Here is a 19,334-nt window from a genome sequence, read left to right on the forward strand (position 1 = left end):
AGTGTGGACCAAAAGTGGGTATTGCCTTTCCCCCAGTCCAGTTAGGCTCTGATGAAACCTGCGATGGATCTGGTTTAATAGCTTCTCCTGTGGGGAGATCTTGTTAGGAAAAACAGAGTGCTCAGGCACATTTCAAATAACTACTCTTCCCTTCCTCCTTCCAGAAGCATGAGAACATTTCTCTCCAAAATCACTGCGAGAACCTGTTTGAACTCATGCAGGTAAAATTCACAGGAGTCTGGGGTCCTCCAGTGTCTCTCAAGCTTGACCATGTTGAGCCTCGCAAGCTCTTCCAGTTCTTCCACCTCGACTGGTTCCCACAGAGTCCCCTGCCAGGGCAAGCCTGGTGCTTTTGCAATTTCTTGTCATTCTCTTCAATTGGGGCCCAGTGGTTGGCCTTGTGATTCCACCTCTCTGGTGGATCTTAGGTTTGCTGATTTTTCAATTTGCTCAGCTTTTTAGTTGCTGTTAGAAGAAGTGGTGACTTCTTACATGTTGAACTAGAAATCAGGAGTCCTTAGTGGACTCTCTTAATCTGGAAGCTGTCCTTCAATTCTGAAATCATCTCATGGACAATAAATTCCTTTCTTTTCCCAACCTTCTCATTCTAAAATGCCGCTCAGATTTTGGACCTAATGGACTTGTGCTGCTATTATATTTGTAATTTCCAAAAGCCCTCTGTATTCTTTGAATATTATTTTTATAACGCTCTGTTCTTTTTGTGTGTGTGTGTGTGTGTGTGGATGTGATGTTTTCACATGCTTTGGAGCATATGAATAATTTGCTGTTTGAACTTTTCTCTCTTGCTTCCAATGTTTCTGCTTGTTTGTTGAATCCCGATCTTTCATGTTGGAGGCTTTCCCCATTTCCATGGAGATCCTTGACTATCTGCTCCTATTGAAGAAGGGATCAAAAAAGACTGAAATCTCCCCATGAGTCAGAGGAGCCCAGCGATTGCAGGATTCACTTCAGGGCCACATAGCTGGGTGGTTTTATTGGGAAACCCTCCATGTCAGTGTTATTAGGTCTCCTCTACTGAGCTGATAAGATTTTTTAGAGCAAGTATTTTCTAATATCCTGCCTGAAACATAGCATGAACATTCTGCCTGATATTTGCCAGCTCAGTCCCAATATTTAATGGAAAATTTTACTGAATCCCTCTGTGTTGAATGTCCTCCCCTGCTGTCAACCATGCATAGCATCCACCATTCAGAGACTGTCCATCTACCATCCCCAGAGCATAAACCCCAGGTTCCTGCCGGACAGTGATGATCTTCATGGTACAGGGAAGAGAACCTGGGGTCTAATTACCTCTGAGACAGAACTTTCACCTGTCCTTCCAGCGCAGCTCACCTTATTCCTCCATCTAGAGGGACCCAGTGCCACCAAGACCTATGTATTTTGTGGATTTTAGGGATGAATTAGTTTGCACCTTGACTTTCCTCATTGCTGCCTTGGGATTGATTTGACTTCTGAGATCCTGCTATTGTTTCTTCCCCTGACCTCTGTCCTTGTGGTTTATGTCTTATTTTTATTAAGTTTAAAGTAATTTTTAAGGGTTTCAGTGAAGAGTAAAGCCCGAGGCACTAGTGAAGTTGCTATCTGTAACTGAAATTTCCCTGTCTACCATTACCCCTTCCCCTGCCCTGATGGCAGCTCTGTGCAATCTAGGTACCCAGTCACTGTGGTAGGACCCTGCTGTGCCCGTTGATTTTGACCCTCTGGGGCTGGTTGACTATGTGCTTGAGTCTCTGAAGGTTGAATGGTCCACCCCTAAACACTAGCTGTGAGTACTTCTCTTAGGCCATCTCTGACCAGTGGATGGATCTAGTTCTGCTGTTGAGAATCTGCCCTTGCCCCTAGCTCTGGGTTGCCAGGAATAAACTGTAGGGCGAAGTCCAGATACGATATCAGGACCGTCCTGTTTAAGGCACAGGGAAGTAACAGCAGGATGGTGGCTCAGTCTCAGCTCTGTGAGGTAGTCTCCAGATCTGGTCTCCAGCTTTTAATTCAGGTGTAGGACTTTCCCAGGTCCCAGGTAATCAATATTAGGAAACAGACTCAGGTGAATCAAACTCAAGAAAAGACTAAGCCACTTTAGGGAGTATTTATTTATTAATTTATAACAGGCTATCTGTTTTCCCAATAACTGAAACATTTATGTCCGTAGGACATTCCTTCTTGAAATAACAATCAAGTTTTCAGATATATTCTGTACACAGGGATATACTAGTTATATTTACAGACGTTGGTTTCATTCAGAATAACTCTGTGAGGTGTTTTCCTGGTTCCATCCACCAGGAAACCATGTATTCATGGAGGCTGAATTAACTTTTCAGAGATTACAATGTCAGTGAGAGACTCAGAACTCTTTGGCTCCAGGGTCTGTGGGTCAGAACTTGAGGGCCACAGAACGAGACACAGAATAAGAAGGTCTCACAAGAATCCCGCTGTGGTGGAATTTAGGAGTCAACAAAGGTCTTTCCGAAGATGACCTGTGACTGTCTTGAGAGAAGAGAGAGGACTGGGGAAGGGACAGGTGAAAAGAACAGGCAGTGGGAACAGCATGCGTAATGGCCCTGAGGTGGCAACACTGGTGCACTTAGAGTGACAGAAGTCCAGTGAGCAGGTGAGTCCTGAGGAGCCCGACACCGTAGATTGAGTGACAGAAGACGGACAGGAGGACTCACATGAAGCCACCAGCTTACAGCTGGGACCCCCTTGAAGCTAAGCTGGCCCAACAGCTAGAAGGAGACTGCGATTTGGGGGATGGTAGGGAGGCTGCCCCCCAAACCATGTGTTCTATCTTCACGTGACCCCATAGGATGTTCCATTCCTATAAATTATGTGAATACTTTTTCCCAACATGGCCGGCTTCCTTGTATTAGAGATTTTCTAAGAATTAGTTCAATGTGCTATAACTGTTTGTTTTTCTCATAATAATGCATTCTCTATAAAATCATTGTTTTGAACAATCGTTGATAATTAATAATTTGAGGGCCAGTAGACCTGCGGTTCTCCAACTTGAATGCCTGTTGAGATGATTTTTAAAAGAAATACAGATGTTGGACCGGGGTGTGGCCCCGTGGTGGAGCACTTGCTACCACGGGGCAAGGCTCAGGTTGAGTTCTCAGAGCCACATAATACAAACAAACAAACAATCAAAAAACCCCAGGTGCTTGGTCTCCTACCTAACCTACTTGAATCATCTGTTGTTGTTGTTGTTTTTTTTTTCTCAAGTTTCACAAGCTGTTCTTATGCAGCTGGGCTAACCAATTGTCAGAAGGCTCACGCTCTGGGTCAGGGACAGTGGCAGTTGTACAATGTCAAACAGGTGAATGGTGGCAGCACAAAGCTCAGGCCAGGCCTGTTTCCTGCCTCTCAGTGGAGACTCCAGCAGGGCAGGAGTGTGTGTGCTGTAGACGCCGTACCTTCCCTTCCCTTCCTCTCCGTTGGCCAGGTGGCTCGGGATACTTTCAATATGGCGCTGTGGGCCAAGTTGAGCGATGGTCACTGTTCTCAAAAAGCTTATGAACTGGGTATTTCATTCATTCTAAAATGTACTCTTTTCATGTTTTCACATCTCAGTAACAGAGTTGTGCCTACAACTTTGATTGTATCCTTAGCACTTGCTATAGTAGAACCGAGAGTGTTTTTCCTTTGCGTGATGTATATGCCACTTAAAAGCAATGATGCCTTCAAATGGATGAAGCACAGTAGCTGAAGGAGGAACAACATTCTTGTGCGAACAGGTAGCCAATATAAGCCTTGCCTGTGCTGTTCCCTCTCCATGGACAATCTTGTCCTCGGCTTCACCAGCTCCACTAATCTAGCACAACTCAACTCAAACGTCACCCCCTCTAGGAAGCCCTCTGCGTCACCCAGTCCTACTAAAAGTCTAGACTAAAAGGCTTTTTCTGGGCTCCTGTGCTTGTCTCTGACCTTTATTTATCACACTGTGTTACACTTGCCCCCAACTCCATGTGACGTCCCTGAAAGCAGAGATGTAAGTGTATACCTCTGTGTCCCTCAAGCAGCCTAGCACGGGGCCTGATGCATACAAGAAGCTCAGCAACTGTTGAATGAATGAATGGTGAAGGACTGAAGAGTTACAGGCTGTATGTGTTCTGTTACTGCATGTCACCCCAGGTAGCTATAGAAGAAAGGCAGGGTATAGGGCTGGAGGCCAGGGAAGGCTTTGTATAGGGAAGGATAGGAGCTATTCTACCAGGACGGCCAGTGGAATAAATCACTCAGGACTGCAATGAGGATTGAGACAGGCCAGGTACGGAAGTGTACTCCTGTAATCCCAGCTACTAGGGAGGCTGAAACAGGAGGATCGCAAGTTCGAGGCCAGCCTCAGCCACTCAGTGAGACCCTTAGCTTCCGTGAGACCCTGTCTCAAAATTTTAAAAGTCAATAAATAAAAAAAATGGCGAGGGATATAGCTTAGTGGCAAAGTGCTCCTGGGTCAGGGGTTCAATCCCTGGCGCCCAAAACAGAAGAAGACTGAGACAGAGGCAGCGCCAGGGCCGGCATACTCCTCCCGCAGACGCTGTAAAGAGTGTTACCCAGCTGGATTGTGTGTTTGACTCTCGGGAGCCTCTGGCGTTTAATTCATCACGGCCCTTTATAATTAACTCTGGGTTCTGAAACAATAGATGCCCAGATTCAGAGGAAAAAAGCATTTCAACTCTCAGTGAGCTCTCACAGGAAGTCCTGAATATACTTCATCTTTGTGGTTTGCCCCCAGAGCTTCCTGCCAGAGTTAACAAGGTTTAACAGGTTTGAGGAGCCCAGGAGAAGGTGGGCAGACGGCACCACAAGCCTGGCACTGACGCTTCAAAGCAGGAGTCCTCGCAGCCTATTGTTTTAGAACTGCAACAGAAAACTCTTCTTTATCTCCCCACTTCTTCCAAAGTACAGCTAGCAGTCAGCCGGCTGGGGATGGCCTCTGTCTTCTTACTGGTCATTTGTGAGACTCAGGATTTGTTTGAACACAGCCGGCCCTCGTGTGTGTTGTCTGATGAGCTCACAGTGCCTCGGATATTCCTGGATTCCTCTTTTCAAGGATGACTCCACAGATCATCCAGACCACTAGTGATGGCTCAGGAGAGTGAGACCCAAACACTTAAGCTTTCTGGTGACTCACGTTGAAGTTTGTGCTGAGAGGTGTTGATTCACAAATCGCCACGGAGATTGTCAGGACCCAGCTTTGCTTCTGAGACCTGGGGAGGGGCAGGGGAGAATGTTCTGGTCACTCTAGTGGGGATTCAGGTGGCTCGGGTGATGCCACACCAACGAGGCTCTTTCTCACCCTGCAGCTTCCTCCGAGTAACACCCAGCTGTGTCCTTCAGTGAGCAGACCCCAGGGTCAAAGCTAAGCTGTTATTTCACTCCTTCTCAAGGATGGGGAGCAAGTGTCCACTAGGACACGTAAGAAAGCTGAAAGTCCTTTGAGCAGATGGGAGGCCTGTAGGGGACACAAGCCCAAGTAACCCCCGGGCATATGGCATCTGCACGGGATGTGAGAGGGAGACGAGATTGCCAAGAGTTTTGTGCACTGTCATGAATCATCCTCGCAATCACACTCCCATTGTTTCTCTCTTCTTGGTGACAGAGATCTATGAAGAGGCCACGGATCTTCAACCACATGGCTGAGGACCATGGCCTGCAAGCCCTGGGAGGCGACAAAGTCTTACATGTTGCAAACGTTTGATGGAAAAGTGGACCTGCACACCCAGAGCTGAGAACTCCAAAGAGCCTTTTTATTGGAAAGGACAGTTTTAATCGGAGGAAGGGGACGGTGAATTTTCTGCCACTCCACGGGGAGGTTTTGGTTGAACTCGAGGTCTGGGGAGGGGAGGGCCTCTCTGCTGGCGAACCTGTGTGCCTGATGGGGGAGCCCTCTTTTGTGGCTGGTGCTGGACACGATGACCGGGAGGCAAGGGACGAGGACCAGGTGTCTGGACACGATGACCAGGTGGTGGCGGAGGTTGGGAAACTGCTGGATTTGGAGGAGGTGAGGTGGAGATCTGGCTGGGCTTTGGGCTTCTGTCCTCAGAGGTGGTTCTGTGAGCTTTTACCTCCAGCTCCTCATCTGCAATGACAAAATCACTCAAGAGCTTATTCTGGCAAGAGGTGATCCGGGGAACTATGGAGCGCCTCGGAGGGGCAAGGCTTTGGAGAAAGCCAAGAGGAAGCAGGGACAGAGCTGTCCCTAGGCTCCAAGAACTCTCAGTCTTGTTGGGGCAGGAGAAATGCTGACCACAAGCTGGAGGGAGGCCCCAGGGCTTTGCAGAATTCAGGGACACAGAGCGGGGGAGGCACCTAGCAGGGAGAGCTTGGTGCTCGCGCCAGAGAGCAGACAGCGCTCAAACCCAGGTCTGCCTCGGTGCCGGACCACCCTAGACCCGGGTCCTGAGAGCAAACCTCGTGATCAGAGTCTGTTGTCGGGGAATCTGAGTCGTCTCAGAGGAGCTACATTCCTTCTGTCGGGTCTCTGTGTGGATATGCTCCTACTCAGTCTGTTGTCAGGCAACCTACATTCTGGCGACAGGTTGGAGCACTCACAAGGGGCTTTTTAGTCCTCAGAAATTGACTAGTTCCTTGGAAATTTGTGCACAAGACCCATCCTCTTGGGCCAAGGAAGGAAAGATTCTTCTTCCCTCACCCTTTGGGATCTTTCTGCTTTGTGTGACTTTAGCCCATGAAGACAGCCCAGGACTAATCAGAATATAGTAGTTTTTCCTGTACTGTTTTCAAGTCACAAAGGAAATCTGTGAGGCTGCCTCGCTGCCATAGACAGAGGGGGTTCTGCTGGCCCCCTCTGGCCTCCAGGCTAGGAGTTAGGTATTCCAGTCCCACATACAAGACCATCCTCACAGGCTGCAGAGGCAGGCCGGAGTAGATCCCCCCCTGGGGTAAATTAGTGATCTCTTGCACCTTTATGGTGCTGTGGCTTGGGAAGCACAGTCCCTCTGAGCATCACCTGTAAGTTCAGGCAGATGATGCCAATCCAATCAGCCTCCTCTGGCTGCTGGAAACACAAACATCAGGCGGCTCTGAACATGAAGGCTCAAAGTCAGATAATGTGGTTTTGACATCTGTGTGGCCCGGGTGCTCTAAGCGCCTAGACAGAAGGGCCCAGAGAGGACACAATGCATCCTGTCTGCCATCTTTGGTGCCCAGAGGTAGCTGAAGTTATGCTCAGGAGGATGCAGAGAGGACTTTGACCCTCAGTCCCAGTTCTGGGTATGGAGCAGTGAGCAGTCCTGCTTCACCCCATGTGGCAAGCTTAGGCTGCCATTTGTGATTGGTGTCTGTCCTGCTTCTCATTCGTTTGCTCCTCCTACACTGATGGCTGACCTCCTAGGTGTTAGGCACTATTACTAAGTGGCAATCATGACTCAGACACACTGTCCTCAGGAAGTCTAAAATCACGTAAGACAAAGTGAGGACAGCAAATCACAATACCAGTCTCAGGATTGCACAGGGCCACCAGAGAGGTGCCAAGAGCCACAGTCGCAGGGTGAGGAGTAGGGCGTGGCCTAGTGGCTAAGCTCTTGGGCAGGTTCGGACGGACAAATCAGCTGTGGCTCTGCACAACCTGCCAGGTCAGAGCAGCACCACAGGTCCCCAGCATGTCCACTCCAGTAACGTCCACACCTGCTCCCAGGAGTTCTTCCCGGCTCATCGGCCCTTCCCTTCACCTGCATCTCCTTGTTACTCACCCAGGCTTGGGACTGAAGTGAGACAAAGGAAGCTCAGAGGGTGTGGGATTTAAGGAGGTGCCCACTTGCAGGGCATGCAAGAGGAAGGTGAGGGCCTCCTTAAAGGTTGTGCCCTTGGGCTCCCTGCCTCCCCCTGATCCTGACTCAGCTTCCTGGTCACAGAGCTTGAGGCAAAGAATGTAGCCTCCCTGATGGGGGTGAGGCTGTCACCTGTGGTGGTGTTTTCTCTCCCAAGGCCACTGGAGGCTGGGTGGGAGGGTGAGTGCCAAGCCTAGAGGTCAGTTTCTTTGTCAACATGAGCTAATTATCAGGTGGGTCACTACAGCCTGGTGAGATCAGGGGCTGCTCTGTCTTGGGGAGACCTGGGAGGTCTACCTTGGAAGAGACCATTGGTGATAAGAAAGGACCTTTGTAGGGAAGGCAGGCTGAGCAAGGCACAGAGCTGAGGAAGCCACAGCACCTGGGGGACTCACCAAGGGACTGTTTTAAATTTAGAAAGACGTGCCCAGCTCCCTAGTGGAGTACGGTGAGACATGGGGCCGGGGGTGGCCACCTAAAGGGGTGGCTGAGAGAGAACTGTGGAAAGAAGTCTGAAGTAAGGCGTCAACGCCAAAGGGTGCAGGGCCCGAGGATCCTGGGTGGCTGCACACCAGGTCCCCGGCTGTGCGGGAAGTTGCTGGTGGGCGTGGCCTGGGAGCTCTAGGAAGAGACGCCTGGCGAGGGGCCGCAGTCCTGGTATGAACCAGAGATGGCACAGGACTCCACGGCTTGCCTGCACAGCTGCCTGCCCAACTGGTGGCGGATACCCCAACCCTGCACCTACAGCGACACCTGGTCTGTCCCTCCCTGCTGCGATCTGCCTTAGGTGGTCTGGATCTCCACTCACGAGCATGACCTTTTCATGACTGGTGGGTTGCGAGACAGGACTGACCCAAGGAAACAGCACCCCCATCCCTAATGCATCCCTCCTGAACAGTCAGTTAGAAAAGGGGGTACAGAGACCTGTTTGGGAGGGTTTTGTTTGTTTGTAGTGCTGGGGAGGGAACCCAGGGCCTAGCCCAAAGGCAAGAGCGCTGCATGAGCCACACCCCCAGTTACCTAGTTCCCAGGAGCTTGGTATTGACCAGGGCCACTCAAGGTCTGCAGATGGACAAGGTATTTTCGAACGAATCTTTCTACCCACATGGAGCTGTGAGGCCCTTTGGCGTCTCTCTGCGCCAGCCTTAGACGCACTCAGCCTCAAGCGGGGATTCCGATGAGACCAGCCAGGATGTAGCTCCTCAAACTCCCTCGCCGTGGGCCCCAAGAATGCTTTTTTTTTTTCTTTCCAGAATTCAAGCTAACCACAAAGTGGAACAAGCTCTAGCTTCTGGTTCCCGTCCTGACGTTCTGAAACCATCTCCTTCTTTTCTTTGAGGACCCAAGGTGCCATCCCCTTGAGATGACTCCGTGGGGATTTTGCTGCGGCCTGGGGTGACACAAAAGAGGGGGAGCTCACCGTTGCGCCTGCTGTTCTGCTTTTTCCTCTTGCTGACATAGAAAATGAGCAGCGCCACAAAGAACAGGAGGAGGCCTCCCGCACAGACACCAGCGACGAGATAGATGTTCAGACCTTCCCCTGAAAGAGAAGAGACAGGAGACTCGGTGGGGAGGAAGGGTCCTGGGAAGCCCATTGCATTGCTTCAGGCTAAGGACCCCAGCTTCCCACTTGAGGAAGAAAGAAGAGCTTGATGGTACCATTCAAGGTCACAAAGGGCCAAGCTTAAGGAGGGTGGCGAATTGGGTCCATGCCTAGAAGAGGTCAAGGGGTAAGTGGCCTCTGGAGTCCCTTGGGAAACTTGCGACTAGAACTCCCTGGCTGTTCATGCCCCGAGGCCTGTCCATCCCTGCCCACTGGCCGAGGAGAGCATCATGACATTTTATTCATTTTTTTTTTTTATTTTTAATTTGTCTTGGTGAGGCTGGGGAGGAAACCCCAGCCAGGGTTTCACAACAAGCTAGGCAAGCAATCTGCCACGGAGCCACTTCCCCAGCCGAGCATCACAGAATTTTAGACCAGAGTAGTTTAGAGATGATCTAAGCGTCATCTCTATAGAAGGAAGGAGGATGAGTTTCAAAGATAAGGTCCAGAGAGGGAGGATGAGTTGCCTGAGGCCACACAGTATCTGTTTCTGACTGGTTCCTCTAAGCAGCCTCTGGTCTCTGGCTGTCTCTGCCGTCTTCCTGCTCTTTCATCTCTGGCTTCCCTCTGGGGCCTATTCTTTTTTACCCTCTTGATCAGGCAGTTTCCAAACACTCAGGGTAAATTAATTCACTGATGCAACCCAGCCCTCTCTCCTGCCAGACTTTCCCCAGACCCGTGAGAGAAGTTCACTGAGACAGCAACAGCACTGGCAGGTACCTTCAGTTCCTAGAACTTCAGTCACTGTAACACAATAAGGAAAACCAAGACTTCAGTGTTCAGGGAAACGGGGTTTGGTCCGGGTCTTTTAGACAAGAGCTGTGTGACCTTTAGCAAGTTACTCCACCTCTCGGAGCCTCCTTCCTTCTTTGTAAAATGGAAACAATGAAACCTACATCACAGGGTGGCTGTTGGAAGTCAATCAGATAATGGATGGAAAAGTGCTTTATAAACTGTAAAACAACACACAAATGTGAGGTCTTGCTTTTACTAGTGCTCTTTGCACTAGTGTTTTTGGTAGCAGTTTCCCAAGGAGGGCTGCTGGGCCATCTGCCCTTGGTGAGTCAATAGCAGTTAAAGAGGAGCAGCTGGGGTTGGGGGGTCAGGGGACTGGGACGCTGGGAGAACAAACTGGAGCTAAGCCCAGCATCACAAAAACACTTCTGCAGCCAAAAGATCCTAGGAAGAGGCTGTTACACACAGACCCAGGACGGGCCCCAGGGATCCCACCAGAGGCTCAGACACCAAACTGAGCAGGGTTTCAAACTGTGCTGGTTTATTCATCCTTGGCTGTCCTTCCTGCAGTCTCTCTCTCACCCATTCTTTGCCTGCCAATTACACAACCTCTCTGAGCTCCGCCTATGAAGGAGCGTCTATTAGATAAGCAGCCAGAATCCTCCACCATTGAAACTGGGCCAAGGAAAGAATCTGGGGTCTCTGTCTCCTGCTAAGCTGAAGACTGCTCAAGATTGACCCAGGTGGGGAAGGGCAGGCCTGGGGTGAGCTGGGGACACATGTGTAGGCCACAAAGACACCAGCCATTTTCCCTTAGAGTCTGTGGGCAGGAGGCTCGTCCCCCTAACCGAGGCACACTTGGGAATGTAGATGGTGCCTCCCACAGGTCTATGCTCAGGTCTGTCCAGTATGGTCCCCTGACACCAGGTAGTGCTCTCTGTAGGGACATTCCACCTTGCCCTAGAGGCAGCTTTGGTTTGTCATTTAAAAACGGGTCCTCGTGGTAGAATGAATCGGACGTGACCTTCCTATGTTCATATGTGACTACAAGATCAGGGTAGCTCCACATTATGTCCAACCATAAGAATGGGAAGTTATACTCCATGTATGTATGCCATGGCATAATGCACTCTACTGTCGTGATAACTCAAAAGAACACGTTTTAAAAAATTAAACAACAACAACAAAAACCCCAGGTTCTCGGGTTCTCTAGATGCAACCACACCTCCCTCTTACACCTCCTCTGTGCATGAGTTTGTGGATGGAGTATTTCTTGTGTGTCGAATGTGCTAATTCCTCCCAGGGTCTTAAGTAGACCTTATTCAAGCTAAATAGTTAGCATCTGCCCACTGATCCTCTCAGCCTTGGCCTTTTAGAGTGAAATGTCCAAATCCCTTTTAGGGTCTTTAAGGGCAGCCCATTCCTTCCCTTCCACCCGAGGTGTCCCTCCCATCTCCTCAGCGGCCATTTCCTGGACCAGCTCCTGCTCTGCACCTTCTACAAGGGACATGCGTGTGGCTGCCTTGCGCCCTCCTTAATGCACACTGGTGGGATCTAGTTAAAACAAGTGTGAAGGGTGGGACTGCCAGACAGAACACAGGTCAGTTAGATTTGAATTTCAAATAAACAATGAATAATTTTTAGCATAATATGCCACGTTTGGAAGTACGCCATATTTTTACTTATGAAATCTAGCATCTCCAACCAAGGCCCTCCTGAAGTGGAGGATGGGAGAGAATGGCTGATGGTGGCCCACACGACAGGGCAGAGTGACACTGGTCTAAGCTTGTGGTTGGCTGACCATCTGATTGATAGTCGGCCTCCAGTGACCCCTGCCTCCTGGCATTTCTGCCTCTGCGCAGTCCCCTCTGAGTGTGGGCTGGACTTACTGCTAAGGCAGAAAGTCCAGCAGAAGGGAGGGGCTATCAAAGATGAGATGAAGTCATAAAAAGACTGTGGCTTTTGTTTTGGTCACTCACTCTTGCTGTCTCTCAGAAGGCTCCAAAGGAAGCATAGAACGCCCTGTTTTCAGGCAGCCCCAAAGCCCATGCAAGCAAGCCTGGAACTAGGCCCAAGAACCCACTCATCTGATAGTCTTGATCATCACAGTCACTAACGAGCAGATAGGTCTTGGACAAGTCAGTTTGCCCCTCAGGGAAATGGGGGTTTGCAATGCCATGATCTCTGCCTCTCCTTCTCCCTCTTCAATACAGCAATTCTTTTTCCTGGAAGAGGATGATTTCAACTCTCTGAGGTCAAATCACACACTCCCTGGAAGTCTCCTGAGGTGGGTCACATGGAACACCCCTTCCTGAAGCCTTCCTTGAAGGCTTCTAAGGGGGAGAGGTACACCTGTCACTTCCCATCCTGAGCCAAAGCTGTCTCCCACCCCAGACACCTGAGCCCTGAGCAGAAGTGGCACCTGCCACTGTGCCCACAGTCCTGGTAGACTGTATTTGTGAATTTGGGACACCCTGCCCAATGCCCCCACGTACCTGAGCAGCTGATGGCTGCCATGGTGGACTCCTCACTGACTCCGTTGCTTGCAGTGCACTTGAACGCTGCATTCAGGTTGGTCAACTGATATCTAATGACCTTCAGATGACCTTGAGTGAGCCGTTTCCCATTTTGATACAGAATTAATTCAGGGTTAGTTCCTTTTATTACCTCACAGGTCAGGTTTGTGCTGTGACAATCCCAGGAGATCTTGGGTGTTGAGACCACCTCTAAAAATAAATAAAAATCCCAATATATTAGTCAATTTTCTGATTTTAATATTTAGACAGTGGGGAATGGAGTCAGTTTGAGACAGCACAATTTTTGAATTCCCTAGCAATTTTTGAAAATAATTTGTTTTTATTTATGTAGAGCATTCAGAACAAACTTAACTTCTGGTGAGTTTTTAGATACATTATACTGTTTAAAAGTATATAATAGTTATTGTTTTGTACTGTTTTGTACCTTAAAACAGTTTTACATACTTGGAATCATTTCGTTATGATAGAGAGGCTGATGTTTTTCTTCCCATGACAGATGGAAAGTCCTGGACTCTGAGAGGTTCAATGAGTTGTTTTAGGGTGCTCATTTAAAAATGGCACATCAAAAGAGGAGCCTGCCCCACCCCAATTTCAAGTTCAGGAGTACAGTTAAGAGGTTACCACATCCTGCCTTCCTTCCAGAGCAGCCAGGGACTCTGCCCTGGAGGAACAGGTAAACCTGTGGCCTGGGATCTTGGCCATGCACCCCCTCCCCCTGCTGGGGTCCTGGGAGCAGAGGGCCAGGTGGGCACATGGGTGCCTAAGGAGCTCAAGGCTTACAGAGGAAGGGCTCTAGTTGGGAAACCAGAGACCTGGCTCTGCCCTTTCCCAGCCCAGAGCTGCTTGGTCATTCTCTGTGCCTTGCTGGACCTCATCTTTGAGAGAATGATTAAAAAAAAAATGTTCCCCACCTGCCACAAAACGATGACATGTGACAAATCCCAGTGCACATAATTGGTAGCAGTGTTTATGTTCATAACCAGAAAAATCCCTGCCTCTCCTTTTCTGACGTGATTATATTTAAGGTCTGATTCAGAAAACAGCCCAGCCGTGGCCTTAGGTAAGGCAGGTCCTCCTCCCAGGCCTCCTCTCCCTAGCTGGGTGACCTCTTTTCTTCTCCTCTGTTCTTTTCCTGGCCCTTGACTCTCTTGACCCAGTATTCCCTTTCATTTTCTCTCCGGTCGTCATGTAGAGAGACAGCTTATTTCTTCACAGTTCCCTCCCTCTCTGTCTTTCAGATGAAAATACTTTCCAACTCAGTCAAATCTCATTGCTGACCGAATATGTATGGGCGTGCAGAAATGATTTCTTCCTATCCTGAGATTCTGTGTAGCCCAGAGTGAAGAAAATGGAGACGCGTCACCACGCTCTAGAGTAGTAGTCTAGGGCTGGGGTCAAGGTGTCTATCTAGAGTCTCCTAATTGGTAATATCCCATCATTGTAAAAACTGATAAAATATAAAATAGTTTAAAACACAAAAAAAAAATTACATGCAATTTAACTACCCATGGTCAAAAATTATTATTATTATTTTTCTTTTTTTGGTACAAGATTACCAAGTCCTTTTTATTTTGAGACAGTATCTCACTAAATTGCCTAAAGCCTCACTAAGTTACTGAAGCTGGCTTTGAACTCCTGATCCTCCTTCCTCAGCCCCCTGAATTGCTGGGATTACAGGTATGCGCCTCAATGCCTGGCATTGAATATTTTGATGTATATCTTTACTAGCTATTTTCTATACATGAACATGTATATCAATGATATTTTAAAAATTAAAATGGTATTATTATCCCACTCCTGGGTTTATACCCAAAGGATTTAAAATCAGCATACTATAGTAATGCTGCCACGTCAACGTTTATAGCAGCTCAATTCACAATACATAAACTATGGAACCAATCTAGATGTCCTTCAATAGATGGATGGATAAAGAAAATATGGTATATATAGTCAATGGAATATTACTTAGCTTTAAAGAAGAATGAAATTATGGCATTTGCCGGTAAATGGATGGAGTTGGAGAATATCATGCTAAGTGAAATAAGCCAATCCCAAAAAACCAAAGGCCAAATGTTTTCTCTTATATGTGGAGGCTAATTCACAATGGGGTGGGGGCAATAGAGAACATAGAGTTACCTTAGATTAGGTAGAGGGAAGTGAGGGGAGGGGAAAGGAGTAAAGGGAGGGGAGGGGTATAGGCATAGGAAGAATAATAGAAAAAAACAGACATTATTACTTTATGTGTATATATATATATATATATATATATATATATATTACTGCATGACCAATGTGATTCTATAACATGTACAATCAGAAAAATAAGAGGGGCTGGGGATGTGGCTCAAGCGGTAGCCCGCTCGCCTGGCATGCGCGGGGCGCTGGGTTCGATCCTCAGCACCACATAAAAATAAAATAAAGATGTTGTGTCCACCGAAAACTAAAAAAAAAAAATATTAAAAAATTCTCTCTCTCTCTCTCTCTCTCTCTCTCTTTAAAACAAAAAAGAAAAAGAAGAAATTATAGGGCTGGGGGTATAGCTCAGTTGGTAGAGTGCTTGCGTAGCATGCACAAGGCCTCTGGGTTCAATCCCCAGCATCACACACACACACACACACACACACGCACACACGCACACACGCGCGCACGCGCACACACACACAAACTGGCAAATCTTACTGTATGTTAATTGTACCTCAGTAAAACTGACAACAAAAAATTGTTTAAAAAAAGAAAAAGAAGAAATCATACTCATTTATGTATAATATATCAAAGCTCATAATTGCATTCTACTGTCATATATAATTAATTAAAACAAATTACAAGTTTTTAAAAAACTGGATTATGTGGTTTTATAGTCTGCCTTTTTCCCTCTCAGTAGAAGTTATATTATGAAATTCTTTCTTTCCTGAACATCAATAAATGTGCATCTCCACCATTTGATGCATTCTTGACATAGTTACTAAGTTCCTAACTGCCAAAGACTTCTCAATCCACACAGTATCATACTAGTGTAAACAATGCAGTCACAAATAGCCTCAAATGTGAGCTGGGATACAGCTCAGTTGGTAGGGTGCTCGCCTCACATGCACAAGGCCCTGGGTTCAATCCCAAGCCCCACCAAAATAATAATAACAAAAACAACAACAACAATAATAATACAACAACAACACAAAGTCTGAAAAAACAAATAGCCTCGAATGGTGAATTTTTGTACATGTCCTCACTGTAAGAGAGTGTTCTAGGAAATGGCCTGACCTGGTTAATAGCAGCAAATTGTTAGGTCCTGCTCATAGGTGAGAACTCCTTAATTCTGGGCTGCTAGGATTAAGTTCTGCTCTACTGATATCTGCTTGAATGGAGCCCTCCACTGCCTCTTCAGCTAACAGGAGCAGCCTCCTCGGTAAGGAGATGCGGGTACCATGACTGAGGCTGCGAGAGGCATCGAGGAACTAAGAGAGGGGCTTGGCCATTAGCACAGAGCACGCAGGGGTAGTGTCCCAGGCCGTCTAGGGCACCTTTTCATACACGGTCTCATTGAATATCCCTTGAAGTTATTACAGGTGGAGCATCCCTAATCCTCAAATCCAAAATGCCCTAAAATCCAAAACATTTTGAGCAATGACATGGTGACATAAGTGGAAAATTCCACATCACGAAACTTTGTTTCATTCTTGAAATTATTGAAAATATTGTATAAAATTACTGTTGGGCTATGAGTACAAAGTGCCTATGAAACAAATGAATTTCATATTTAGACTTGGGTCATAGCCCCAAAATATCTCATTATATCTATGCAAATATTCCAAAATCTTAAAACAGCCCAAATCCAAAATACTTTCAATCCCATACATTAAACTGTATTGGGAAAAAATAGACTCAGACCAGACAGATATTTGCCAAAACTATGGGACAAGTAATGATGTTGGACCACAAATCGAATAATGACGCTGTGTAAAGTTGACGTGCAAACATCCAGTAAAGTCGCTGACTGTAAAGGGTGCAGGGTTTTTTGGGGGGAGGGTAACAAAAATGTTGATTGTCGTGATGGTTGTAGAGCTCTACGAATGTATGTAAGGCTATTGAATTTTACATGTTAAATGGGCAACTGGCATGTATGAAGACACGAATGGTGTGACTACTTGTGTACAACCCCCCGACATGAAAAATTGTGCTGTATATGTGTAATATGAACTGAATCACATTCTGCTGACATGTATAACAAATTAGAATAGATAAAATAAAATAAACAAGTAAATGGGCAACTTGGACAGCATATTGATATCTCGACCAAATTGAGAGTTGGAGGGAGGGACCAGTCCTTGCCAAGAGGACCCCTGGGTTTGAATCCTGACTTTGTTCCTGTCAAGAAATGAGAACTTGAACAAAATTCCTCCTGACCGAGGCTGTTTTCTTATAGACGATAAGGAGATAATGACTACTAGCTGTCAGGATTCTTGGGAGCTTTAAGTAAGATTGTGTCAGCAAGCCCATGACACCTGGTAGCCATCATGATCACCATGATTCTAAATACGGCCCAAATGTGATTGAACCAGCATGGACACCTGAGCCATGCTAGTGGAACTCAAGATAACACAGTCCCCAGCGCTCGTGACACCACGGTCCCCAGGGCTCATGATCAGAGGCTATTCTTAGTCCCAGCCCGTTCCTCCAAGTTTCTTTCCAGTCAAGCTTGCAGAACTAGAGTGTGGAAAGGGGTCATTTTCAGGAGAGTTAACAGCATCTGAACTATGGGAGGGGGCTGCTGCCAGGTTTGGGGGCCCACGGAGACCCTAGGCAGGAGGAAGAGACCCTGTGTCTGGTGATGACATTTCCTGTGTGAAGCACAGAATTGTTTGTTTGCTCACGGAAGCAGCTTCCTCCCAGCTTCAGTGGTATTTCAATTCCCCTTCTTCTTCCTTCTGCTTCTCACCCAATCCCCCTTGCCCCTATATCCCCACCCATGACCCTCAGCATAACCATCCCTTCTCATTCCACCCTTTAGTCTAGGCCAGGGATTACCAACTTTGGCTACTAAACAGAACCACCTGGGGAGCATTACCACTTACTGATGCCTGGGCCCCAGGCCCAAAATTCTGATACACATGGTCTTAGATGGGACGCCGGCCCTGGTCATTTCTAACAGCATCCCTGTTGATTTGCATGGGTAACCAAGGTGAAGAACCACCCAGCAGCCCTCTGCACCTTGCTAGGATTATAGCAGCCGTTTTCCAGCCAGTCTCCCCACCTCCCACATCGCCTACCACGCCTACCCTCTCAGCACATGCAGAGACAGGCAATATGTACTTTTCTTCACATATCAGCAAAAAATCACCTTCCACCTCAATTGCCGTGCTATGGAGCAGATTGGAAACAAAGGCTGTTCATCCTTAAATCCATCATTTCCGTCCCTTTCCTGCTATCTAAACTCTTCAGGGTACCCTCGCCTGAAATTGGCTCTCCAAGCAGCCTGTCCTTCCCAGCCCACACCTCGCTCACGGGGGACAGCCAGTTTTCCTGTGCCCACCTGTCCCCTTTCATCCAGATTCTTTACCTAGCTCCGCATCCTCAAAGCCACCCAAAGAGAGGGCTGTAGGCAGATGAGGTTGTATTTCTCCATGTGTAGACCCTACTCCCCCCCCACCCACTCACAGGACTGGTGTCTCCACTGGGGCAGGAGGGATGCACTGGATTTCCCGTAGCGCAACCCCAGAGGCTGAGGGCAGGGTTGGGGACGTTTCACAATCACTAGTTCCCAACTTGCTAAACAACACCCCTGTTAAAGTGAAAAAAATGTAGAGAATGGAGACTTACCTAGAATCCTCAAATCAAATGATTGTTCCAGAACCCTTTTTCCATCTGTATCATATACAACTACGTTGTAGGTACTATTATAATATCCCTTCAGATGTTTAATTTTCAGAGTTCCATTTGCTAATATCTCGTAGGTTTCATTATGCCGGGAAGGTTGCCTGCCTTTTCTGAATTGCGCAACCATGATCCCTTCTTTGTCCCATCGTATGTCATCAATAGCATCTCTCATTTGAAAATTGGGGATGTCCAGGTTGATCTCTCGATCCAAGTCACTGCAGACGATCTTGATGGCTTTAGAGACTGAACCTGTAAAAAGCGAGACACTCATTGAGGTGTTCAGGCTCCCTACCAGAAAGTGAGGCTGTGAAAACTTCGATACTATTTCAGGGTCTCCAAAGAAGCTTCTCACAGTGACTGTGAAGACCCACACACCCACTTACTTACCTGGGTTGGGAAAGTTGAAAATCAGAAGAAAGCCGACCAAGATTTTACACCGGTGGCTCATCTTTGGGATTAGTTTCCTTGTGGCAGTTCTGAGCTCTTCTTGCAAAAGGAACTGAGGTTGAAACTGGAAGAGTCCACCCCACTGAATGCTAAACCACGTGCCTCTCCTTTGTGCTTTTTTTTTTTTGACAACATAGAACACTCACATACACATTTAGCACATACAGCCTTTCTGATGCACTCCTTTGCTGAAACAGTTGTGGTTATGAGTTTGTGCTTTCTTATCATACTTTATTTATTTACTTACTTAGTACTGGGGATTGAACCCAGAAATACTTTACCAGTGAACTACATCCCCAGGTCTTTTTATTTTATTTATTTATTTACTTA

The 19,334-nt window shown here is 47.4% G+C and overlaps 1 protein-coding gene across 1 annotated transcript; it reads right to left on the reverse strand.

The window, feature by feature from the left end:
* Positions 1-2,093: 2,093 nt before the first annotated feature.
* Positions 2,094-19,092, reverse strand: Cd2 (CD2 molecule). The gene is made up of 5 exons (XM_046458304.2): positions 18,945-19,092; positions 18,501-18,806; positions 12,645-12,875; positions 9,232-9,351; positions 2,094-6,100 (listed from the first exon to the last, which is right to left on the reverse strand). The coding sequence occupies exons 1-5, from the start codon at positions 19,003-19,005 to the stop codon at positions 5,787-5,789; spliced, it is 1,032 nt and encodes a 343-aa protein (XP_046314260.1). The 5' UTR covers positions 19,006-19,092; the 3' UTR covers positions 2,094-5,786.
* Positions 19,093-19,334: the final 242 nt, after the last annotated feature.

The sequence above is a fragment of the Marmota monax genome, unplaced genomic scaffold, assembly GCF_021218885.2.
Source record: "Marmota monax isolate L192 unplaced genomic scaffold, Marmota_monax_Labrador192_F-V1.1 WCK01_AAM20220418_F8-fsc00087, whole genome shotgun sequence".
In the NCBI taxonomy this organism is placed as follows: Eukaryota; Metazoa; Chordata; class Mammalia; order Rodentia; family Sciuridae; genus Marmota; species Marmota monax.

Bases quoted from the DNA above. Each gene is read 5' to 3' on its own strand.
- Cd2 (XM_046458304.2), bottom strand. From the start codon at position 19,005: ATGAGCCACCGGTGTAAAATCTTGGTCGGCTTTCTTCTGATTTTCAAC. The intron at 12,876-18,500 runs GTAAGTCTCCAT...ATTTATTTTTAG, and splicing joins ATTTGATTTGAGGATTCTAG to AGGTGGTCTCAACACCCAAG. The intron at 9,352-12,644 runs GTACGTGGGGGC...CTTCTCTTTCAG, and splicing joins GGCAGCCATCAGCTGCTCAG to GGGAAGGTCTGAACATCTAT.